This window comes from Monomorium pharaonis, chromosome 4 (genome assembly GCF_013373865.1).
Source record: "Monomorium pharaonis isolate MP-MQ-018 chromosome 4, ASM1337386v2, whole genome shotgun sequence".
In the NCBI taxonomy this organism is placed as follows: Eukaryota; Metazoa; Arthropoda; class Insecta; order Hymenoptera; family Formicidae; genus Monomorium; species Monomorium pharaonis.
This window is the reverse complement of record NC_050470.1, coordinates 6,556,453-6,582,321: the sequence shown is the minus strand read 5'-3', so window position 1 is coordinate 6,582,321 and position 25,869 is coordinate 6,556,453. Positions and strand designations below refer to the sequence as shown.

The window sequence follows — 25,869 nt, the reverse complement described above, 5'->3', positions numbered from 1 at the left end:
CCATTTTGCAACAGAAATTCAAATCGTGCAAACGCTGGCAACGTAACTGGTACACTGGACGCTGGCATTGTCACATCTTAGGAAAGCGTCATGATTTTCTCAGTAATGTCGGCGGCAGCTATATATACGCCTGTGCACGCGAGTATGCGGAGTAGATAAGCATAAACGACGACACGGTGTCAGGCTAAGCGTGCATACGCGAACACGCGACGAGGGAAAGAGGATGACAGTCTAATTCGCGACGACTGGGTGACAACTCGCGCTTAGAAAATCAACCCTGGGTCGCACGCCTTACCGATTGTTCGCCCCTGCCACTCCGTTCTCGCGACTTCGTGACTTGAAACGATGTCGAGTTATTACTCGTATTATTACGTGAAGACCATCGTCGAGGATGGTCGACCACCGAAAACGTATAAATTCGCGAAAGGGTAAGTTGCATGCTACTTTAATTCAACCCTTTTCCTTTATGCTCGATCGTAAACTGAGATGAGAGTCACGTGTGAAACATCACATAAGTTTTCAATTTTAGAAATATTTCTCTCCCACTTTCTCGCGGGAAGATCCTAAGATGTGGCGCAAAAATATCGATGCTATAATCCAAAGATTATGACTTCGACGAGAAAAATACAATTATATAATGTTTATATTAAATTTTTGTTTTTTTTTTCTAACTGTAAATGCTACATACTACTGCCTTTAAAATTAAGTTTACAAAGCAAGTGGAATAATTAGTAGTCAAAGAAAAATAAAAACTTGACAAAAATTCAACAAAGCTATACATAGAAAAATAATCAACCTCGTCTCTTCATATCTTTATTAAGCAATCATACATAAATTAATTAACACCGATTTACTTGCTCCGACACATGTCTCATATTCAAGTTTAATTGGGGATGTCATGCGGCTCCGTGTGAAAATGACAGACTCGTAAGTGACAAATCGCGAGTTTAAACCTATCCCGCAATATAGTAGATTTAATCTGTTCTAAAAATCTTTACTATCTAATTCTGGAAGAAGCACAATTAGCCTTTTATGCTGAAGTACATGGATTTTAAGTATTATTATTGTTATTATTCATGTCTAGTTTAACGAAAATAAAATTGATATTATTTATTGCTTGTATAATCTCTTGTTTCTTTAATTTTTCTCTCATTTAATGTCGATGCTCTTTAGGTCTTTCTCATACTTTTGTACTTTACGTTAGAGAAAAAAAAATTGTTGTTTAGACATCCTGTACAAGCAACAGAGGACGCGTGGTGTACAAAAGGTCGCTACAATCTTCTGTCGCGTCCGCTACGAGGAGGACTCTCCGGTTCCGGCGATGTGCACCACCCTGCCAATACTACTTTCAAGGTTTGTTGTCATGCACTGTTAATTGCTTGTACATTATTGCTTATTAATCCTTTAGTCCTAAGATTCCTTGTACATGGAGATAAACTCAACGCGTAATTTCAAGGCTTTAATTTTTGTCTCGAGAAATTTTCAGCAAAAACTTTATAACGAACGTAATTTTTAATGAGAAAAACGTGATGCATAATTCGCATAAAAAAGGAGATTTATTTTAAAAACATATGATAAGATTAAGAATATGCTTTCTTTCCTCCGTGAACAGTGGACATCATAAACATTGAAGAGAAAGATTGAACATAAAGCGCGAAATCAGAAGATCACGTAAAATGAAACAGAAAACAGTTAACATAGTAAACGAGAAAAGAAACTATATCCATACGAGCCACATTCTGTGATGAAAAGTCATCATATTTTCAATCGCGCATCTTCACGTTGTGGAAAAGTTTTTTCGAACGTATCCTTGGCACATCACCAAATTCATTTTTAAATGTAAAAGAACCCTCTCATACGTACGAACTACGATGTGTATCGTCGACATATTTTTAGGCTCGTAACATACTGTTCTGTTTTCATGCTGTCGTCGCGAAATTTGCACAACAGCTTTATTGTTTTTCGCGATCTTTGTGAAGAACAATAAAATTTTATTATATACAATAAACTAAACGAAAATAATAAGCTAAAGGTCAATATGTCGTTATATTTTCGTTTGCGCAATTTTACTCATGTTTAATTTCATAAATATTGGCACGACTGAAGAGGACTGTATAGTCAAAATGCTTCGAAATTTGTTTAACAATTTTAACAATTTTAACATAGTTGTTTTTATAGCGTTTATAATGATATATTTTTGATTTAATAAATTATATTATATTGTGAAAATTGGTATTAGCTCGACATATTGACCTGTTTATCTTATTATTTTTGCTTAGCATTAACCAGCTCTTTATATTTCGTTTATTTTTTCAATAAACTAAACTTTTGAAGAACATTAAAATTATATTATATACAATAAACTAAACTTTTGAAGAACAATAAAATTATATTATATACAATAAACTAAAAGCATTTGTAATAATCATTTTTTATATTTAAAACTTGAGATTAAAAAGATAAATGTTTGTTTCTTTTACATTTGCCTATTTCGTTATTTACAAAATGATAACTTATGCTAACTGATTGGATGCCATAATACCGTTTAAGTAAAAACCAAAGATTGTTTGTTCTCCATTTCCAATTCCAACAAAACTTACGTGCGTGACGTTAATTAAATTAACACGTTAGTACCTGTAATTCCTAATGTACTCTTCTCACTGATAACAATTGATTTACACGATGTTTGCAACACGCAAAAAATATTGTCTATCTATGTAGAGAAAAAAACCGTCTGAGCCGTTCCCACAAAGTACTGACTCATAGCTTCTTCAAAATTCTCAAAATAACTTATGCCATTAGTCGGTCGAAAATGTGCTTCGTGGTCTCGATTTAAAAGCTCGATCTTGTGAGTTCAAAACATCATCAAACTATCATTGTATTTATTGCAAAACTCCTGAATGTTAACTCCTGTGTTTTTATGTTAAAGGGAGATAAGAATAATATACTAATGGTTTTTGAATAAATTTTAAAAAATTATCAATAAATAAATATGTTAAAAATTTCATTAAAAAATACTTTTAAAAGCAATATAAAACGTAATAAAATTCTATGCTATATATAACATATATATATATGTATGTACACACACACATACGATATTTATATGATACAATAATCTCTTTATTTATAAAAATAACTTATTATATATGATATCATCGGCGAAATTGTGGAGAACCGATGGTGGTACAGATTAACTTTCTTTTTCGGCAATGTTTTGGGGAATTCCTTATAAGGAAATGCGGTTCAATGCGGTGCACGTGTAATCGACTCGTATATCGGCGCCGCGTCGGCGACACAGTGCGGACGGTTGAAGGGGGAAGGGACGGTTCCGAAACAGAGTGAATCTTACCGGATATGTGTGCCAGTGTATCACGTACCACACGTTCGTTCATTTCGGTAACCGCGTTGCGGGATCGGTATCATTCATTAGTGCCGTTGTCTGCAATCAAATTTTCGAATTCCGTCCCAAACTGCGCGAAGGAACGGTTCACGCATTTTGCGAAAGCGGCGAGCCGCAAAACGCTCGCGATATTTGTGGTTCTGTTACATAAGTTTTATTATAAGGGTAATTAGACAATCAATAAAGTGAATTCGACATTGTAGAATTTTTCATGAATTTATTATCAGGGAAAAACACTGTGACATTACGCAACGTATACAGAGGGCGTTGCAAAGTAGCAATAATAATTAACTGGATAATGATAGCTGTGTAAATTAGACAATGGAGAACTCATTATTATTATTAGTTAAATAACAAGGTTCTCACTTGTTGTGAAGAACGATCACTTTATTTTGTTGTCAAGTAATTTCTGATTAAACGATCCTATTCATCAATTTAACCGCGACATAGCAGTAATTGTTAAATTGTCGGGTAGAGATCATAAACCCAACGGATGAGAGATGAAGTTCATCTTTAATACAGTGACCATGACACGCGTTTTGCACGAGGGTGTGCCAACGAATCGATAAAACGACACGGTACCAATTTTCTGTCTAGAGCTAGAAAAGGATGCAGCTTTTTTGGACTTACATATTAAATAAAAAATTATTATGAAAGAGCTGGAAGAATGGATATTTCAATTATTTACAAGCAGTGATGTCTCTTTGCTTCTATGCGCTTTAATCTTTTTAACTTTTACAATAAATATGTGAAGTGTAATAATAATTAAAAAATCAGGTTTTATATTTAGATTAGACAGTAATTATTATGTGGAATAAAATATATATGCTCCAGCGATTTTCAGTTTTTTATAAAACAATGATTTGTTTGTGCACTTGAATGCAACTTTTTTTTTACGTAAGTCGATTCCTTTTCACATTAATTAATTTTTTAATTTTATATATAAAAAAGTATTAAGATAAAGATGATCGAAGTTATATTATTCTTTTTCTTTTTTTTCTGTCAAAATATAAGTAAAAATTAATTCTTAGACGTGAAATCTCAGTCTGCAATTTTACATTTCAGCAAGTCTCTTCATCTGCTATATTTATTTATTTTGCAATGTAATACGCCTACGTATCTGCAGACATGAAACATTCTCTTTGTAAAATTTCCGATCGAGTCAAACGTCAACAATCATCGCACCAGCAACGCACGACACGATTTCCGATGGTGATAAAAGCTAAAAATGGTAACAAAAAAGTTTAAATCGGCATGTACGCAAATATACATGATTGCAGTACCGGCGGCGAAACGCAACGCATGTTATTTGCAATGATAATCGCCGTCGCGATAGCGCACGCTGTGTCGTAACTCAATGACTCCGATTCCATGCCATTTAAATCGACCGTGACGTAGTGGAGTCGTTTCCGCGAAACGCGATAGATCCAATTTCCTCCAGGTGCTCGTAAAGGTTGATAAAGACACTGGATACGCGCGACTCGCATTATTTCGCACCAAGCTGCACGCGATATTAAAACGAACCCGGATTCTGTTCCTCACCATTGTGTTTACAAAACGACAAAATTGCTGCCGCGTGTCAATTATAATTGCGTAAGATTACGAACGATTGTTGAGAACGATTGTCAGCACGCAAAAGTATCATACATAACGACAGAAATCATCGGTACACGGAACTCGGTTTAGGCCTCGAGCGATTCTGTCAAAACAAAACTGACTTCCAGATGGAACTGTTTGGCAGTCGTCCCAATACATCCCTAGTGCATTTTAGACATCTGATGTAAGTTGTAAACATCCGATAGCCGTCTCTTTGATAGAGCGTACAGTTTATCGCATCAATTCGAGTTTTCGATTAGAGGGAAGGTAGAGGAAATTTCAGAGATTAATTTTAGAGCCAGCCAGATTTATACAAGTTACTTTTAATTCACATTATCGTCACAGTATCTTTTAAGAAATGTCACGTATGAGATATATGACTAAAGTTATACGAATTTAATTTGAATTAAAAATATCATATACTAAAGATATATAATTAACGTTATACGAATTTAATTTAGATTACATCGTAGCACGCCTGAGGTTTTATTTTAGATTTATATTTCTCAAATGTTTATTAATATTATTTCAGTGACCGATTTTTGGAACGTAAATAACAATTCTAACAAATTATTGTAACATTAAATTATTATTAACTGAGAGAGAAGGAGAGAGAGAGAGAGAGAGAGAGATAAATTTAACAGAAAAAAATATACATGTTACAAATCTGTAAAAAGAAGTAAAATCTTGATTCTTCTTGTGTATTATAAATATGTAGGATTCTGTGTCCAGAAATGATATACAATAATCGTTCAGATAATCGTTCAGAAAGATAATCCATCGTTCTCATGTATCAATAACGATTAACCTTTTGTTCATAGTCTTAACTTGCATTGCCTTGATAACTGATCTGTGTGACACGTGACATTGATAAAAAACACAGCAAAAAGTAAAGTTAATTAGTAAAAACATCTATCTTGATAACCGTCCGTAAGACACGTAGTCAGTGCAATAAATTGGACTCAACCGACTATTTACCAAGGTTCCGGCAACCGCAAGTGCGGATTTCATCGGGATAAGAATTTTCGAGGACATAAAAATGAATTCGTTCGGATGGAACAGGGAGATATGCGAGCCTGAATTCGTCCGGCAACATACAAAGAAAGTAGAGGTGAGTGTCACGTATCTTGATCACGTGTTTTGAGAATTTTTGCGTGATCTGTACAGCAGTCATAATAGCGAATAATTAATAGCTACGATTAATTGACGCGATAAAACGATCTCGCTAATTAGTGACTGCGAGACGCGAGATCACATGTCTGTCGTTTTAAATCGCGCGCACGCCGGATTGAAGTTTCAAAATGGCGCTGCGAGGTCGAGGCTGACATTGCCATTGGCTGGGTTGACGGATGATAGACCAATAGCGTCCGTCTCGATTAACCTAAACCCGAAAGCCTCGACTGAAAGGTAAGTGTGTGCCTCTTCAAGGTCACTTCGAGAATCGTATACACCTGGTACGTGACAAAATGTGATGAGAAAAACTCATGGGTGAGGGTTGGGCTCATGGTCGGAACCCGGCGCGTAGAATCTGTCAGACTATAACGGTTCCGCGTCGAAGCAAGAGTTGGAGCATCTTCTTCCGCTCCGTAATTCGTGCCAGTTAGTGCGAACGTGTGATGGTTAGACAGCGCCGGGAATTCCAGCTACCTTGTTCGGTGAAACGATCGGTGTCTTCGAAATAATTTGGAATTTGGGCGTAACCGGGAGAAAGCGAAAGAAGAAACCGAGTGGGATGAGTTACTACGGTGGTTATGGCGACGGAGATGGCGCCGAGGAGAATATGTTCGTTAAAACGGCGGTCGAGATCAAGCGAATCCTACCGTCGCTCTTCAACATCAAAGTGGTACGCTTACTTGTCTCAGTAGCAAAGGGCTGGCAGCAGATGAGTCATGGAGCTCGCAAACTCAGTATCCTCTAGCTATTAGAGTGTAGTAGATAAATCTTCGAATCTTTCACAGAACCTATATCGCTGAGACGAGTATTTGACGAAATAATTTTTTTGTCGCCTGTAATATATGTACTTTTCAAATTGTGTATTTATCAATTTTATTATTGTTTCCTTCTTTGTTTTCCTTTTTAAATTAAGTTAGATAAATGTTAACTAAATATATAATAATATTATATTTAATTATAATTATGTTTTTTTAATTATAATTGTAATTAGCAACATTTAAAATTAAGAAAAATAGTAAAAGATATGAATTCTAATCTAATCATAATAGAGGTATACATAATTAAATCATTTGTTAGAAATTTGAAAATAAAAAAATATTAAATTTATTAAGAATATTTTTATTTTATTTTCTAAACAATCAGAAATAACAATTTGTAATTTAAGATTCCATTAAACTGTTTTTCTTTTAATAAACTGAGAAATAGACTTTAAAAAATAATGTAAATAATAGAAGAATAATTATAATTAAAGAATTAGAATATTTCTTTTTTCCTCTATTATTTATATATACAATTTTGCAAACTATATTGGATTTTAAAAACACTGCATATATATACGTATATAAGATATATTATTTTGGTATTTTGTATTACTATAAGCAAAATTTAATATATAAATCTTTCGTTATAAAAGCTTGATTAAACATTTTCATAAAATCATGTAACATGTGCACAGCATATTGGAATAAAATATCATAACATTAAGAAAATTGCACGACTAATCAATTTCTCTCATTTTCCTCCTATTTTCCTCGTTCCAAAAATAATTCACAAATTGCTATTAAAGAATGTATATTAGTTTGAATAAATGATCTTCAGTCTTTTACAATGTGGATACTAAAACTCTGTTCAATTTAATATCACGCATAATTATTCACGTCGTTTGTAACATACACGCATGCAATGTGTTCTAGCGACACCGATGGTGATGGCAATAGCGATGACGATATTGTACGAGAAATGTATGATTGATAAAATTCTTGCATGATTTTCATTCGATAGAACAATATGCGTCATAGCATGTGTCAATACGATGGTATTCATGCAGTCCACGTGCTTTTACGAAAGCATGTAATTCCAACAAAGATTTTAGATTCCAACAGAGCTTTTTAAATTTTATTCACAAATTGGAAAATTATTAAATAGATAAGTATAATAAATGATCCGCTTATGGATACACATGTGAAATAATAAATAATTATGTAAAACAATTTTAAATTAAAAATTGGTTTGTTACTACTTATGATTTTTTGTAATTTTTGTAATTTTAAAATAGAATTTATTCAGTTTATTATTTTACTCAAAATCTCTGACTATTACTTCGATAAATTTTTATATATCAATTATAAAATTTGGCAATGTATACGTACAATTGTTAATGTACAATAAGTTGAAAACAATCTAAATGAAGTTAGTAATGTCCTCTCTTTTTCGAATGCTGAATTCGTAGAACAGACACTTGCGCACTTTGCACTTCGTTTCGTAGCTGTCTATCTTCACTAATTTGAATTTGTTTGATTATCGAAGTTTTTTTATATTTTCAAAAACAATGAAAAGTAATGGGGAGCAAAAAAATGGAAAAAAATTGAATACTTTTGAATACTTTGTCATTGCGTACACAATGAAATACTTTAAAATGCATTTCTGCATTATACCGTACGTCAATTTGCTATCTTTGTTACGTATATGCGCAGCTGTTCGCATACGCTTATCAAAAAATATCGTAATCTAAATTGCGGTTTGTTGTCTTCCGGTATAGTTATCATACTACTACTTCCACAACATTAACGATATCGAAATTCCAAGTCCGAAGGATGGAGCTTTTCTCCCTTCACGGTGGCGAATAGTACCGCTTCTCATTTTCTATCGGTTTAACGTTTTCGAGAAGATCATTTTTATTACATTAAATATTTATGTTACGACTTTTTTTCCACCGCGAGTTTATTTTCTTCTCTGTATATGAAACAATCTGCTTCTCCTCCACCCCAATTTATCAAGATGGATCTACGACGTAGCAAATACACCAATTATCGCTACTTTAATTGCATGCAAGAAGAAGATCTCACGATTCTAAAAGTCGGATCCAATGTCGAGTCTGCAAAATTTACGAACGATAAAATAATTGGCAAGAATAATCACGACCTTTATTCGATCAAATTTACTTCCGAAACTCGTGAATTTGCTCCCAAAAATTTGACAGCGAGTTTGTCAAGCAAATCACACGATTCTACGATACAGAAGCACAAAAAACCGTATGAAGATGAGGCGATACGGACGACAAAAAACTTCATCGGAAAGTCTTGCTATAATGTAGGCCGATTTTTGTCTGAGAAATTCTTTCTTCGTTTTCTTCCTATCTTTTTCTTTCGAAAATAAGATTCGCGTACGCATCTCGTGATTTGACGCATAAATCGATGTTCGCAGTTAGGAGAGAAGGGGTCTGGCTTCAGATCACGAGGAGAAGTCCAAGACTTCAACAGACTGAGACGAGAATGTCTGGAGACAGGACGGCTCTTCGAGGATCCCGAATTCCCGGCCAACGACTCGTCGCTATACTTCTCCCGCAGACCGGACAGATACATAGAATGGAGACGACCGATGGTTAGAAATCTCCTAAGCTATCTCAAATTTTATTAGTCGAGAATAATTAACAAATCAAACACGCGAGGACAGTGGGCTACAATGCGCTGTACTTCACAGGAAATCGCGGACAATCCTCAGCTCTTCGTGGAAGGTTTCTCCAGATTCGACGTTCAGCAGGGAGAACTGGGGGATTGCTGGTTGCTGGCCGCCGTGGCAAATCTGACCATGCATCACAATTTGTTCTTTCAAATTGTGCCAGAAGACCAGAGCTTCGAAGAAAATTACGCTGGAATCTTCCACTTCAGGTTCGAGGCGCTCAGTCGCATTCAGTTTCATAATCAACACTTTTTTGTGTGATGTAGCAAAAACATAATACAATTTACATTGTTACTGATCATCATACAAACCGGAATTTATATATACGGATTATGCATTCGTAAATTCTGTTAATCATCGAATAGAATGTAATGAATATACTACTCATCTAGACTCTTCTGTGTACATTTGTACGACAATGTTATTTCTGTTAAATTACTAGTTGCTGCTAATTTTGAAAAGAATTTTGTCATTTACGTAAGATTGTACACGTATCAGGTTTTGGCAATACGGTAGATGGGTCGATGTGGTGATTGACGATCGATTGCCCACCTATCATGGAAAATTGCTGTATCTGCAATCGAGCGAGACTAACGAATTTTGGAGCGCCCTTCTCGAGAAAGCATATGCGAAACTGCATGGCTCCTACGAGGCATTAAAGGGCGGCACAACCTGCGAAGCTATGGAGGACTTCACTGGTGGAGTAACAGAAATGTACCAAATGGACCAAACGCCGCCAAATTTGTTTAAGATATTGCTAAAAGCCTTTGAGAGAAACTCGTTAATGGGTTGCTCCATCGAGGTGAATTAGCGATTATAACAGTTATCCTCGTCGCAAGTTATTTTCTGTCGATTATTACTTTGTCCTTTTCAGCCCGATCCCAACATAGTGGAGGCTGAAACACCTCAAGGACTAATACGTGGTCACGCGTACAGCATCACCTGCGTGAGAAATGTGGAGATTCAAATGCCGAATCGATACGGTACCATTCCTCTATTGAGGCTTCGAAATCCTTGGGGAAACGAGGCGGAATGGAATGGGCCTTGGAGCGATCAGTGAGTCTCTCCCCCTTATGTTTCAACGACTATCAATTAAGTTTACGCTTTCGTCATTGGTCGACAGATCACCAGAATGGAGATTCATCCCTGATCATGAGAAGGAGGAACTCGGCCTGACTTTCGATCAGGACGGCGAGTTTTGGATGTCGTTCCAGGATTTTACCCGCTATTTCACTCAACTCGAGATCTGCAATTTGAACCCTGATTCTTTAACAGTAGACGATATCAACGTCGGGAAGAAACGTTGGGAGATGAGCGTGTTTGAAGGAGAGTGGGTGCGTGGTGTAACAGCAGGTGGTTGCAGAAACTTTTTAGGTGAGATTTATAAATATATATCTAATTCTGATCAAATTTTGTAGGAATGTTTAAACGAGAAACTTATATTCCGCAGATACTTTCTGCCATAATCCTCAGTATCGTATCACATTGGAAAATCCAGATGACGACGACGATAAGTGTACTGTGATCATTGCTCTGATGCAGAAAAACAGGAGAGCGCAAAAAAGAATGGGAGCTGATTGCCTCACTATTGGATTCGCAATATACCATGTATGGGAAATTGGTTTAATCTTTATGATTTTTAGTACATAATCAAATTATGGAATTCAATTTATCTAATCTATTTTTAATCGATAGTTGGAGTATCCAGAGAGATTGCCGAAACCACTAGACAGAAACTTCTTCAAGTACAATGCGTCCGTTGGACGTTCACCGGCATTTATAAATTTACGGGAAGTTACGTGCCGTTTCAAATTACCGCCAGGCGTTTACTGTATAGTTCCGAGTACTTTCGACCCAAATGAGGAAGGTGAATTCTTGTTGAGAATCTTCTCTGAAAACAAGAACAATATGGAGTAAGTCCTGTTGTGGTATTGCGATGTATGTATCACGATGTTAAAGAACTTTTGTCTCAATTTTTTCGTTCGTTTACAGAGAGAACGATGAAGAAGTCGGTATGGGAGAAGTCGATGATAGGGTAAGGATTATAAATTTTTGAATAAATAGATCTATAATAATAGATTGATCCTAAGCAATACGCAGCATATATTTAAAGAAGATAGATTTAAAAAAGAATTAAAGATTTGTTCACCGTCTTTAAAATGAAATTGAGGATAATTATGCACAAGGTTTTTAAACATTGCACTGTCAGCTTACACTAATGCTGTTTAGATTTAATTACATTATACTAACGCGATAAATGTATCATTTCATAACTTGCAAGACTCCATAATAATTCACAGCACTAACATAGCTTGATAAATACATGCAGTCAAAAAGGTGTAATCACATATTTGTAATGCATATAAATTAACTTACGCTAAATTGCACAAAAAGCGTAGAATTAACTATGCAATTAATATCTTGTGTCTAACTAATGCACGTAAAATTTGAGTGATGATTTGTCGTGTCACCTGACCATCGATTGGCAGTCATGTATCACAAAGATTTAAAATGTCGTTAACAATGGGCTGGTAATTAACGATTCGCATGTTTGTATCGCTTGGCTTTTAGGTAATTAACCCTGCGGGCGGTAAAAAGGACGAAAACGGAGATAATGTAAGTAAAACATGTGCTCACACATGTAAACAACAGAAAGCTACAGCTATACGTTTTGCGTAAAAAAAAAAAAAAAAAAAAAGCTTCGAATTCATTAATGTTTAAAAATTATTCAAATCTAAATATTTTAAATCTCTCTCTCTCTCTCTCTCTCTCTCATATAATTTTTCTCTTAAATTGTGATTCAAAAATAGTTACGAAGAGAACATCGCTAAAAATATTATAAAATATTATGCAGAATTTCTAGACTAATCATATATTGTGATTGTCTTTATGCTTTATAATAAAAGATTTTCTTTTCATTTTTAGGTTCGCGAAGAACCCGAACAAGACCGCAATGCCGAAAAAGTTCGAGAATTCTTTAAGAAACTTGCTGGCGATGATTTAGAAGTGGACTGGATGGAACTTAAAGATATCTTAGATTACGCCATGAGGAAAGGTAAATATTGTCTATGCCCTGCTCATCAAAATCTACACATACAATAAGTATTAAAAAAAATTGTATACACAGTTCCGAGTACGATATCCCCTAAAAAGACATGATCGTATTTTTGTTATTAAAAGCTTTGCTTTGTAGTTTTTTGTACATTTTTGCTTAATTTGCTGAAAGTTTTTTTACGTTCAATCATTGATAGACTACATTTAATTACGCTTCGTCATTAATTTCGTACTTCAAATATTTTATCACCTGCACCATTTACTTTTAGCCTGATAGCTGATTAATTTACTATGAACTTGCTCCTTCGATTTCTCGTTAAAAATTACTTTTTTCTCTCAGCACGCTGTACAGCATTTTAATGATCATGTTAATAATTCCGCATGCTTAGCTCTTACCCTGTAAATAGTATTTACAGTGCATAAATACATTTGGGTCTATTAAATAATTAGGTCTATTAAATAATAAAACAGTCCAGATGTCAATATATTACGAAAAATATTTCTTCGTTTAATTATACCGATTAAAAACTATTTAAGAAATGGAAAAGTTGTAATAGTGTAATCTTATAATAAACAAGCAGAAAAAAATATAAGGTTAAAATATATATAAGTTTGGTATAAACTTTTTCATTTTAAAAGTATGTTTAAAAAGTGTTTAAGTAATTTTTAAAAGAACCATATTAAAGGCTCTGTAAAACTCAAAGTTCTGAATTGTAATTCAAACTGTAAACGTAATGAGTGTCACGGATTCTTATGGCCCAAGTGTACGTATGTGAAATTTAAAGCTAACATGTAGCTGTGTGTTACGGGTAGAGTTACCGCAGTTGGCGCATCGTAGCGAGGCACATGATCCCGAAACTGTTGAAGGAAATGGTTCCCTTATCGACACTCTCATCTCACTGCTGTGCGGCATTGTTTGTAATAATGAACAGTACAATAAGCCCGTAGGTAAGACAACCACATATCTTACCGCAGGAGATTGTTTTGCCAGTTGCGTTACATCATAATGATTGTCATAGAACTCGTTCAATTATTTATCCCTATTGTTAATATCTGAAACATGCTGTCATTAGCACTTGTGTGGTGAATTAATAATGTCAGAGTCTAGGTGACGTTAGCAGTCAGCGTTGAGACTTTAATTTATGTCTGGGCAAGGTAGGACAGAACTTTGCAACGATACCTTTGCAAAAATACCTACCGCATGCTTCTCCGATTAACAGAGAATGTAACATTAACGAATCGCTTAAGTCCTTCGTGTAAATCATATACATGTAAAATCTGCAATGTAGTTGTACCATAATTGTTGAATTTGTCATCTCTATTACACAATCAAAACCTATTTCAATACACTTGAAAAACTTTATATATTTGTAAGATAATTTCCTGACATTTTTATCTTATGTGAATTTTCCGTACGTATTCGAATTGTAATGTTTGACATTTTCTCTTATATATAAAGAGTGCAACAGGCAAAATAAATTTCTCTCTTAAATTGCAGAGACCCACGACAGAGGTTTCAGCAAAGATATATGTCGCAGTATGGTTGCTATGTTAGATACAGATCACTCTGGTAAACTCGGTTTCGAAGAATTCAAGCTATTGTGGAATGATATTAGAAAGTGGAGGGTAAGCGCGAAATCTTTCGATTCAATTTGTAACGGGCCTTTGTAACGTTTGCAAATAATGTTTTAAATATTTCAGGCTGTTTTCAAATTGTACGACAGAGACGAATCAGGATACTTAAGTGCATTTGAATTGAGACAAGCATTAAACAGCGCAGGATATCGTCTGAACAATCATATTCTTAATATACTAGTTCATCGTTATGGCACTAAAGACGGCAAGATTACGTTCGACGATTACATAATGTGTACGATCAGACTTAAAACAATGCTTGGTAAGTGAAACTTGTATTTAATAAATTAATCTTCATGTATTATTGATATGTATCAATCAACCCCTTAAAGTATAAATTATTTGTTAATTTATTATATTTTAATATATCGTTTACGAACTAATAATGTCAAAATTTATACATATATAATTATTAATAATATGCATAAAATAAAATCAATTAATTATTATATTGTTGTAGATATTTTTCGAGAAAGAGATCCAGATCAAACCCACACAGCTACATTCACACTGGAAGAATGGATGGAAAAAACACTCTATTCATAATAAAATTTGGAACCACTATAATGAATCTCATCTTTAATTCGAGAGAATTTTTTTATACCAATGTATCAGATTGTAATGCATAAACGGCCGTAATTACGAATGAGAAATATTTTCTTATAAATGCAAAAGAAAAAACTTCTCAACTTGTAAAATGACATATATAATTAGCTTGTTAATTTTAATTTCGTTGAACTGATTGGTGATACGTGGATGAAGGATATATGGTAATGTGTGCCTTAACATGCTTTAAGTGATTGGAATATTATTAAAATTTATTGTAATAATATATAGATAATTTATTGGAACATTAATACCTGTATACTATTAGTCCATTGATTTATGCCAGATTTCAATTTAAATATCACAATGTGAAAATAACAATTTACTTTTATCAATCTTTAAATCTCTAAAATTTTTTAAAATTAATTTTTACACTCCATTTTATAATATCAACAAGAATAAAAAAATTCATATATAATGTACATGTATACAATTATATCATTGCAAAATGTAATTCCGAATTATATTTTTCATATTGATATTTAATTGCATCCAATGTTGAATAAACTAAGTTTATATTTAAACACTATGTTTAGACACATTTGACATAACTGAAATATGACTTTACATAAACGAGTTTTATTCTAAGCTAAAGAATTTAAGATATTCTGATAATTACAGATACTTATTTATGAAACATTCATGTGTAAATAATAAATTTAACACTGCGTTATAAAACTTAATTATAATCAAATCATATTTATGGCAGATGATCAAAGCAACTTATAATATTTATATTCTTTAATTGTCTTCAGACTGATTAATTTCACTTGATAATCATAAAAATTTACTTAAGCTTGTTTTCATAATGTATAATTAAAAGATTGGATTAGATTAACTACAACTTAAAAATTAATACATACCGTTAAATAAATTAAAAGTTATGCATGTACGTATACGTAAACTTTAGTTTATTTAACCATAAGCTTATAAAGTGTGCACTGCAGTGTGTCAATTTGTAAGTTAACATAATCTTTCAGTTATAGTTTAATACATATTAAATTTTTACTAAGCATTTCTAAACAGGTTGCAAAAACTCTCACTTCGTTAATTATTATTATTACATATTAATTTAATATGTAACTTACTAAAATACCTTATAACCTAAAGCCAACTTAAAGCAATTTAATTTCTATTTTTCTTTACTCTATTTCTTGATCTCTAGCGACCTCCATCGGTGATATTAATAATCGTCATCTATTGTCGCAATTTAAAGATAACAAGTTTCAGACTTACCGACACTGAAGCGCAACAGCGGGGTTGAAACTGCATTAATCTGTAAAAATATAAATACAAATTAAAACAGTGTCCAAAGTAATCAACAATCAATCAATCAATAACAATCAATAATACATTATTTACCTCCGGTTGTCCCGCCGTTACCTGATATACCTCCTCCCTTTCCCTGGGCTTTTCTTGCTCATTGCTACTTAATTCTTTATAATACTTAAGATTTGAACTATTTGCGTACTAACAATCTCAACGCAAAATCGTGCGATACTTTGTACGATACTCCCGATCTCGTGTCGAGACAAACGAGCAACGCGAGATTCCACGAAACTGCGATTCCAACGCCGTTCACACCGACACTTGCAACACGAGTTTATACGCGAAAGCACGTCGATGACAATCGTCTGTACATCGGTCATTAACATATATCATACGGCACACTTCGTACGACGCATTCAACGACAATCACAAGCTCGATTACGTTCCGCCAGGACGAATAACGCAAAAGTAATGTGTTCTTGTGAAGCGACGCAAAACGTTTGGCGTAACGGACAAAACTAACATGGTGGAAAATTCGTAAAACGCGCGGCCAACTTCACACGCCAGGAGTAGATGCCGCTGTGTTGGTTATATTCAAGCAGAGAGAAACCTGACAGCGCCTCTATGTGCACGTTGAACTACATAGTCAAATATCTATGAATCCCGTAGGTAATGTGCATGATTTTTTAGGTCTCTTCTATGCTATGTCCACGTTTATTTGGTTCTGTTTCATGCTATACCCGTAAATTTTACAATTATATGCATTCATATTTTAAATCTGTTTTATGCATAATCATGTTCTATAAATGTGCAATACCACATATACATGATATAAATTAAAATAATTGATTTGATAAAAATTCACTCACCGATTGCTGTCGCTGTCCCTGATGCTGCTGCTGCTACTGCTACATTCCTTTTCCGGAATACCGAGTCGCCCCATGGATGCCGCTTTCTGCTGACATCATCCTGCTGTTCTCGAACCACATTAATAATGATCGCACATTAATAACGATCGCCCGATACTTTATTCGGCACTCCCGATATTACGGATATTATAGCACACATATCACACACGAGTAAAACGTAAACCGCGCGCGAGAATTTTACTTGGCGCGACCGTTACATTGAAAAAAATATGTGAATGCGTACCCTCCTCGAGCGAATACGCGTACACGAAAACTTTGAAAGTGGCGTGACGTCACGTAACTGCACGTAACTTCGTGGAAACGCAGGCTGCGGAAAATCGTTCGAATGAAAACTACGCGCCGAGAACGGAGATAAATTCGTTTCGAAAATTTCGTATGCTCGCACGACGATTAATAGCACTTCACAATTAGCACTCGCGATATTTTACAGAACGTATCCTCTTCGAGCAAACACTTGGCTCAAACACACACGCGAATACTTACTCAAGATCGAAGGCAAACGCACGACGCCGCACTTTCGATCTCACGGCTCGCGTATCGTTTGCTAGCAGCACGACGACACTCTCACCACAACACCGTACCTGCATAATACCGCACAATAGAGTCATTCACAAAAAAATTAAAAATTATGTATGTTTTTTTTTTATTAAGTGTAAGTAATATCAATGTCGATTACACTTTAAAAAGTAATATTTCATACGTATTTATCAATCAGTAATTAATTAAAAGTCATTAAAAATTCGAAAAATGTCACGTGCCTTCAAACGTGATATGATTGGTCGAAGATAATGTGACGTCACGATATATGACATAAGTCACATTGTTTTAGGTGGCTGCATGCAAACACGTTATGTAACTAATTATTTTTATTACATACATTGTTTCTTTAATTGGCATTTCGATGAAGCGATCTGAGGGCTTCGTGCAAGCAAAATCGGACAATTTACCAAAAATGACAGTGGTAATGTTGTCCGATTTTTTTACTCAAAGTGAGTGTTTCAACATCGCAGAGACTACAGGTGTTAAAGCTGAAAGGTAGGTATTTTTTCCATTTAAAAAATATATATATATGTAATTATATTTACAATGTTAATATCCATAATATAAGCATATTAAATAAAATAGACAAAATAGGTTATGTTTGTATTATATTCTCAATTTAAAGATATGTAAATAGTTATGCTTATATAAAGTATTTTTTAGTATATTATGTTTCATATACATATTAATGAAACAACATTATGTGTACAATATATATTAAATAATAAATTAATTAAGTAATTTTAAAAGTCATTAATACACTAAATCTTTAGCATGTAATAATAAAATATGATAAAATATTTAATGTAATGATTAAAATAATGTCAAAAAAGCATAAATTAATATAATTTTTTTACTAGATCTAAACGTGAAGAATATGGAGATAATGCCATTGGATATGTTGAGCTGAAACGAGAAGGCTCAATATGCACTGTTCGAGGAAAAATATGTCCAGAGCATAAAATTCGAAGTAAACCTTATACAGTTTTTCTTAAGATAGATGAAGAGACTGAAGAAATTAAAGAAGCTGTTTGTCATGATTGTGCCGCTTCTGCGGGTAAAAAATAGAATTTGTTATTTTTAATAAAAAAAAGCATATATATCTTTTTATATAAAGAAATTAAAAATGTTTTTATTATATGTACATATGTACATAAGTTTAAGATATTTTCTATTAAGACATTTTTGGTTAAATTATTAATATGGAAAAAAAAATTAATTGATTAGACATAACAAAAGTAATTAGAGACATATTTCAGGTGGTTGTAAGCATGCTATTGCTTTTATGATGTGGGTTCATAGGAGAAGTGAAGAACCAGAACCAACAGCAACAATATGCTATTGGAAAAAATCTAGATTAGCTCAAGTAGGAATTAATATAAAGTGTATTACAACAACAAAAATGAAAAAGCCACAAATGAAATATAATTTTGAAAACGCTGATAATTTTTTTGATAAAATCTTGCATGAAATGCAGATTTTGCAGTTCACTAGTCAGATATCTAGACATTTAATTTCTTTAGAAATATGTAATAATTTATCACTGCATCAGTTATTAATACAATTTGCTAAAACTCAAGGAACAAGTGCAGATGACTTTTTGGCCTTTTCTAAACAATTAATGTCTATCAAACAGTGTATTGAAGTAGCTCAAGAAACAAAATTACAATCTAAATCTAAACTATGGATGGAAATGAGATACGGTCGTATTACAGCATCCAGAATTTATGAAGTTGCTCATTGTAAAACTGAACGAGGCACATTAGTTGAACAAATAATTGGAGCAGCTAAAATTATAGAGACTGAAGCAATGAAAAGAGGAAAAGATTTAGAGAAAAAGGTTTTAAATATTTTGCAACAGAAAATACAAGTAAAGTTGAAAGAAAGTGGTTTATTATTAAATCCTGAATTTCCTGTAATAGGTGCCTCTCCTGATGGCATTGGTCCTGATTTTGTCGTAGAAATAAAATGTCCTACAACATCAAAAGCCGAATTGAAATATATTACAGCAGAACAGAAAATATGTAATAGATATTTGGCTCAAATACAACTTCAAATGTTTATGTCCAAAATGAAGAAAGGATATTTTTGTATGGCTAGACATAATTTCGAAACAAGTAATGATGTTATAATATTACAAGTAATATATGATGAAAAACTTATAATGAATTTAATACAAAAAAGTATGGAGTTTTGGAAAAAAAATGTTTTTCCCATTCTTTATAATGTCGTTTGTTAAAAAATTATATAATAAACAAAAAGATAAATTAATATAAGGTAACATGTATATTATGTGTCAAAATTTTATTTAGTTTTATTTGTGTTTAATACAATATAGGTTATTTGTTATAAGATTATACATGTATTAATACTTTAATATGTAATACAAAAAATACAATCTTTTAGCAAAATTCTTTGACAAAATTTTTTAATATTTTTTTATTGTGCAATTATGGGCGTTTGCAAATTTATTAAAGCTGCTACAATTAATACAATTTCATCAATAATGTCCAACGTTTGATAAGGAATTCCTGCATGAGGCGTAAGAAACTCGAAATCTCTCAATCTTCCAATCACTCGTTCTATATGAATTCGTAAACTTGCTATACGTCTTGTTTCTATAACTTCAGATTTTGTTAGATTTGTGTTACTTGAAACACTAGATGGCCTGATAAGTGTGCATCCTTTTTTCTGTAATAGACATTCTATATGTTTAAAGCCCCGATCTGCCATAATTTTACAGTTAGGTGGAAGTACATTTAAATATTGGCTTTTTTCGACTATTGTAGCATCTGTAGTTCTTCCTCCGAAACCTTCTGATATAAAGTTAATCGTTCCATCAGGTGTAGCTGAGATTAAATACTTGATTGTATTACATTTTTTATATTCGGACCATGTGAGTGCTTGATATAATGGATTACTTGGTTTTTGAATTTCAATTTCAAAACAATCAATTATTGACTGTACATTGTTGTATCTTGCACGAAAAGGAAGAGGTAAAGATGCTTTTATACTTTTTTGAGAAGGCCAAAATATAAACTTTTTCAAATAATGTGCCAAAATAGGGATGGTTTTTCTGAAAATAGTATTTGCATTGCTAGGACTTTTTCCATATTCGTCACCCAAAATTATAAAAGAATGATTAAGTTTAATTTTTTCTAAAGTTAAATAAATATCATCCAACTTTATATCAGCTTCATCTGCAAGCAATTTTAAAATAAATAATGCATTATTTTGCATACCAATATATACCTTAGGCTTATTCAAAATACGTGATTTTCGCATTGTTAATGTTTGTTCTTGTATATCTTTTTTGCTTTGTTTTAAAGCTTCTTCACTTATCTCATCAGAATAAGGTAAATATTCGTCACAATCTTCCAGTGTATCATTTAAATCTTTTGTAGTACTTGCAGTTATACTTGTTGATGTTGAAGATTTTAAATTATCTTGTAGTTTATTGCTTTTAATAGGAGAACAAGCTGCATCTTTTACTTCTCGCGTTGTAGATGTGGGCATAATATTACAATACGTATGAACACTGCGATAAAGAGGTCTCCTAGATACTTGAATGCCTTTATGTTTTACTATAGATTCTGTTTCTTTTAAATTCAATGTGTCATTTAATATTAAATTGTTAAATTCAGTTGTTGGAAAATCAATGTCTGTTGAATTATTTTGAGATTCTTGAGAAACAGATCTTTTATCAATTTCTTCTTTATTTAATTCCTGTAAAATACATTGTTGTCTGAGCTTTTTAACTGCTGATCTTACTGGTGTCGAAGATGATGCTCGTTTTCTATCTGTCTGACAATCAAAAAATCGAGGAAGTACTCCTTTTTTAAGGAGTATTGCTGCATTTTGATCGAGTTTAACTCGCATATAATTTTCTAAATCTTGTTGCAACTGAAACAATTAATATTAAATTAATGTTATTTAATTTTGTATAAAAAATAATGTAAACATATATATTACATAAACTCTGTAAATTTTGCCATAAATTTAAATATTTATAAATCATATTTTAGGTTAGCTTAGGTTAGGTAATGTTATTTATGTAAAAATAAAACTACAGAAATTAAATTAATACTTAAAAGATCCATTATATAATAATTATAATACTTACATCAAAATGATCTTCGCAACAATAAAAAGGCGCAATCAATGATGTTTTATTGGGATCACGTCGAACTTGTATTATCCATTTTTTTCGCATTTTCCCTTTTGGGACACACACGAATATTTTACAAGGATTTTTTATTGTCGTACTTAAACATCCTGGCACAAAACAGTACTTATAAATACCTTTTCGTTTTATTGTACTTTCTGTCATTACAACTGTTTATGTTAAACTATGGCTACATTCGCGGAGCATGCTACCAACGTTATCGCGTTATTTTATTCCTGTTTTACGTCTAATGTGGTCTAATGACTGATACAGAATGACAGAATAATGCTAGTAGTGAGCTCCCTGAACGCATCCTATATACATCATGTATAGTGACGTCATGAACCAATGGCGGGCATTCTGGCGCTTTTCAAACTCTTCTTATTTTTAAGTTCATTTTGCATTGTCATAATAATTCTATTACAAATATTTATATTTTTTATAATATTCTTAGAACTTATAATGTTATTTAAAATAATAAAAAAATTTTCAAAAATGACTCTATTCAATTCTGAACGCGAAATACGCACGGAGTCGACAGAGCGTCCGACCGGCGCTGGAGTGGCGTACATGACTGGACTGGAGCGCGGAGCAACGGAGCAACATGGCGGCAGCGGCGCAGGCGCGGCGAGTCAACCGCCTAGCAACGCCGAGTGGCGCCGACTAGCGCCGAGTACCGCCGAGTCTGCCTGCCAGCAGTCACGTACGCCACTCCAGCGCCGGTCGGACGTTCTGTCGACTCGCGTGTTCAGAATTCATTGTGCGCGGGTACGGTGTTGTGTTGAGAATGCCGTCGTGCTAGCAAACGAAACAGAGGTCGTATTCATTTGTAAAGCGCGGCATCGTGCGTTTGCCTTCGGTTTCGAGTGAAGTGTTCGCGTACGTGTTCGAGCAAAGAGTTTGCTCGAAGGGGATACGTTCGGTAGAATTTCGCGAGTGCCAATTAATTGAAGTGCTACTAATCGTCGTGCGAGCATACGAAAAGTCTGCGTTCGTTGTATCTCGGCGCGTAATTTTCATTTAAACGGTTCTCCTCGGCCTGCGTTTCCACGAAGTTACGTAGCGTCACGCCACTTTCGTGTCATGTTGATTTTTGTTCCGAGAATCGCGCGAATAAGGAGGATATGTAAGCATATGAAAAGAGCAAATGCACGTGTGTGATCCGAACTAATAAAAAACATTAATTTATCCATAATAATACGATAATTGTATTCGCTGTTCTCGTTTCGCATCGGCACTCTGGTGCTATACCTGCTACACCTAACTACACCTCGTGGCGCCTGCGCGCCACGGTTGTAAATAAAGCTTTGCGTCGAAGTTTACGACTGCAGCGTCAGGAACAGGCGGCATTTGCGATGTTGTGGTGATCATTCCACTCGAGATGTGAGAAATCGGTCGAGAGAGCGATTGAGATAAGATTTGCCTTTGGACCGATGTTTTTTGCGCTCAGGTGCATTCCGGTATCGGGGTCATGCTATCACGCGGCAAGTTAGAGTGAAGAGATACCATTCGATTGGAACGACGAACATCCGAGAAACGTGCGTCATATTGCGCCAGCTTAACATGCATTAGCCAGTCATCGCGATCTACGCGTCAAACTTGGTTGGACCAGTCTCATGCCACGAGATTGAAGCCAACGTGTCAATATGGTATCTACGTGGTGTTATTTTGTATTACCGGTGGTCCTGCTCATCGGTTTGCTTCGCAAATGCCGAGAGCGCACCTGGGGAAGATGCAGGAGCACCAGCAGTCTGCAGGATCGGGTGTTTCTCGTGACCGGCGCCAACTCCGGCATCGGCAAGGAGACGACGAGGGAGCTTGTCAAGCGGAAAGCGACGGTTATCATGGCCTGCAGGGACATACAGAGCGCGAAGAATGCCATAGCGGAGATACGCAGTAAAATACCTACTGGCGAATTGGTAATCGTATCAATTTCCTTCAGTAAAATTGGACCGATAGCTCTTGCACATCAAATTATGAAGTTCTGTCTTTATGTTGCTCTCTATGTATTATCTTTCTTAGCTTCTAACTTAATATGTATTCAACAGTAGTTATTTCTTTGCTACAGATTCCTATGGAACTGGATCTTGCATCTTTCTCATCGATTAGAGAATTCACCAATAAAGTGTTAAAGAAATTTTCCCAGATTCACGTATTAATTAATAACGCCGGGGTGTATGCACCTCTGAAAGATCACGCGTTGACAAAAGATGGGTTTGAGATCCATTTCGGAGTAAATCACTTGGGGCACTTTCTGCTTACCAATTTACTTTTGGAACGTCTGAAGGAATGCGCTCCTAGCAGGTTGGTATAAGACGATACTTTAGATTGACAGAGGAATACTAAAGTAAAATTTTTTTTATACAGAGTAGTGATAGTGACATCCAAGCTTCTGGAGTCTGGAGTAATAGACTTTTCAAACTTGAATGGTGAGAAAGGACTGCCGGCGAAGAGTAGGATGAATCCTGGTTACTGTAATTCAAAACTCGCAAATGCATACTTTGCCACTGAGCTTGCCAAACGAACGGAAAATACCGGGGTTAATATTTACATGGTATGCCCTGGATTTACCTATACTGGTCTATTCAGGAACGTAAAAAGAAGCTGGTTCCATTATATCATCTTCTCGCCTGTTGCGCTTATGTTTCTACGCACTGCAAATCAGGTGAATATATGCGAATTGCTTTGCGATTTTTCTATTAGATCATCTTTCATTAATGGGAAATTCTATTGCAAATTAATATTCACAGGGTGCACAAACGGTATTGCATTGCGCGACAGAATCATCGTTGTCTGAGGAAAGCGGACATCTATATCGTGACTGCAAACTTTACGTCTCTAAGAAGGATCTGGACTCGGAAGTAGCGCTTCGTCTGTGGGACGTAAGTGCGAAATTGACTGGCATAAAGGAGATTGTGAAATAATTTTAGGATACACACGCATATTGTACAATCGACGGCAAAATACTGTTCTTTTCTGGTGTAGTGGAGAATTGCACTTGCATTGTATTTCTCTCTTCTCCACTGAAAGGTTAATTGGTTAATATAAGAAGTCGCAGTGAGACCCAAAGGCAAGAACTTGATGCAAATGCAATTCTACTTGCTGCATGTGAATTGGAGAGTAATTTTGCTCTTCATCATGCCATTGCAACTTTACTTTTGTTGTATCTTAAGTGATTATTCGATATTTATTTTTATATATATAGCAAAAGAAGCTAAACAATGTCAGAATTGCACATTTTTATTTTCATTTTTATATATTTAAAGTCATGGCGAATTTTATATATATATATATATGTATATTTTAAGATAAGATACATATCTTCTATATTTTGGTGTACATTGTGTATGTATATTTATCTTCATATATTAGATGCCAACACAACTGTAAATTCTATAAATCATTTACAAGTGCGGCCTTCTCTTGATTTTGCGTTGAATGATCCAATGTAAAAATATCAATTCTAAAAATTAAACATATAGAAAATATATGTATTTAGAATAAAATTCTATATAGACAGCCTTCACAAATTTTTTAATTTTATCAATTATGTGTCAATTATTATGAGCATTGGCTAAAAATATTTCTAAATTTTCTGTTTCCGATTGTTTTTTCACATATACATTTATTTTTTAAACAAAAAATAAATGTATATAAAAAAATAGAAACTTTTTTCGATAAATTCCAAGATATAAAACTAAAAGAGCGCTTTTAGTAGTAGCGATGTTCCGAAATTTGTTTTAAAAAATTGTTACAACAGATCTGTTTGTATTGTTTAAAATCTTTAAAAATGTTTACACTTGAAACGAGATAAGTATACATTGGGAAACGTTGGTAAAAGAGAGAAAAAGCGACCAAGTGCAAGAAGTACAAGCAGCACGAACAGGCTTAATTATCTCTCTGCTGCTGCCGGTTATATGCCGGTTTTAAGGAGGATTCATACGCGTGCGACATAAATCATTTGGCGTCCAATGGACGAACGCATTGCCTAGAGACTGCAGCCGAGGACGACGTTGTCCCCAGAAAACGCAGCTTTCTAT

At 34.1% G+C, this 25,869-nt stretch overlaps 4 protein-coding genes and 1 long non-coding RNA gene across 19 annotated transcripts; 3 read left to right on the top strand and 2 right to left on the bottom strand.

Moving 5' to 3' along the window:
• The first annotated feature begins 330 nt into the window (after positions 1-330).
• Positions 331-15,195, top strand: LOC105828356 (calpain-B). 13 transcript variants are annotated; one of them, XM_028189473.2, is made up of 17 exons: positions 3,367-3,568; positions 5,128-5,183; positions 5,982-6,110; positions 9,377-9,553; positions 9,653-9,840; positions 10,130-10,433; positions 10,506-10,687; positions 10,755-11,005; positions 11,082-11,239; positions 11,327-11,544; positions 11,624-11,666; positions 12,203-12,247; positions 12,557-12,686; positions 13,499-13,633; positions 14,184-14,311; positions 14,387-14,582; positions 14,781-14,908. In XM_028189473.2, exons 3-17 carry the CDS (start codon positions 6,039-6,041, stop codon positions 14,864-14,866), a joined length of 2,313 nt encoding a protein of 770 aa, XP_028045274.2. In that variant the 5' UTR covers positions 3,367-3,568; positions 5,128-5,183; positions 5,982-6,038; the 3' UTR covers positions 14,867-14,908. The 13 variants fall into 13 exon arrangements, with proteins under 13 accessions (XP_012522094.1, XP_028045274.2, XP_028045269.2 ...); XM_028189468.2 differs by lacking the exon at positions 5,128-5,183 and adding an exon at positions 4,469-4,634; XM_012666640.3 differs by lacking the exons at positions 3,367-3,568; positions 5,128-5,183; positions 5,982-6,110 and adding exons at positions 331-428; positions 1,227-1,353.
• LOC118645285 lies at positions 13,640-16,845 on the bottom strand. Its single transcript, XR_004963040.1, has 3 exons — positions 16,289-16,845; positions 15,790-16,202; positions 13,640-13,963 (listed from the first exon to the last, which is right to left on the bottom strand). It is a non-coding gene; the product is annotated as an uncharacterized LOC118645285 (long non-coding RNA).
• Positions 16,846-17,706: 861 nt separating this feature from the next.
• On the top strand, positions 17,707-19,771 carry LOC118645281. Of its 2 annotated transcripts, none has more exons than XM_036286068.1 (4): positions 17,707-18,159; positions 18,525-18,721; positions 18,924-19,504; positions 19,587-19,771. In XM_036286068.1, exons 1-4 carry the CDS (start codon positions 18,026-18,028, stop codon positions 19,623-19,625), a joined length of 951 nt encoding a protein of 316 aa, XP_036141961.1. In that variant the 5' UTR covers positions 17,707-18,025; the 3' UTR covers positions 19,626-19,771. The 2 variants fall into 2 exon arrangements, with proteins under 2 accessions (XP_036141961.1, XP_036141962.1); XM_036286069.1 differs by lacking the exon at positions 19,587-19,771 and having other exon boundaries at positions 18,924-19,030; positions 19,380-19,550.
• Positions 19,772-20,075: 304 nt separating this feature from the next.
• On the bottom strand, positions 20,076-22,302 carry LOC118645279. 2 transcript variants are annotated; one of them, XM_036286062.1, is made up of 3 exons: positions 21,788-22,302; positions 20,917-21,567; positions 20,099-20,740 (listed from the first exon to the last, which is right to left on the bottom strand). In XM_036286062.1, the coding sequence occupies exons 1-3, from the start codon at positions 21,992-21,994 to the stop codon at positions 20,615-20,617; spliced, it is 984 nt and encodes a 327-aa protein (XP_036141955.1). In that variant the 5' UTR covers positions 21,995-22,302; the 3' UTR covers positions 20,099-20,614. The 2 variants fall into 2 exon arrangements, with proteins under 2 accessions (XP_036141954.1, XP_036141955.1); XM_036286061.1 differs by having other exon boundaries at positions 20,076-21,567.
• An 844-nt stretch (positions 22,303-23,146) lies between these two features.
• On the top strand, positions 23,147-25,352 carry LOC105834093 (retinol dehydrogenase 12). Its single transcript, XM_012676324.3, has 4 exons — positions 23,147-23,748; positions 23,898-24,133; positions 24,197-24,494; positions 24,580-25,352. Exons 1-4 carry the CDS (start codon positions 23,476-23,478, stop codon positions 24,751-24,753), a joined length of 981 nt encoding a protein of 326 aa, XP_012531778.2. The 5' UTR covers positions 23,147-23,475; the 3' UTR covers positions 24,754-25,352.
• The last annotated feature ends 517 nt before the right edge of the window (positions 25,353-25,869 follow it).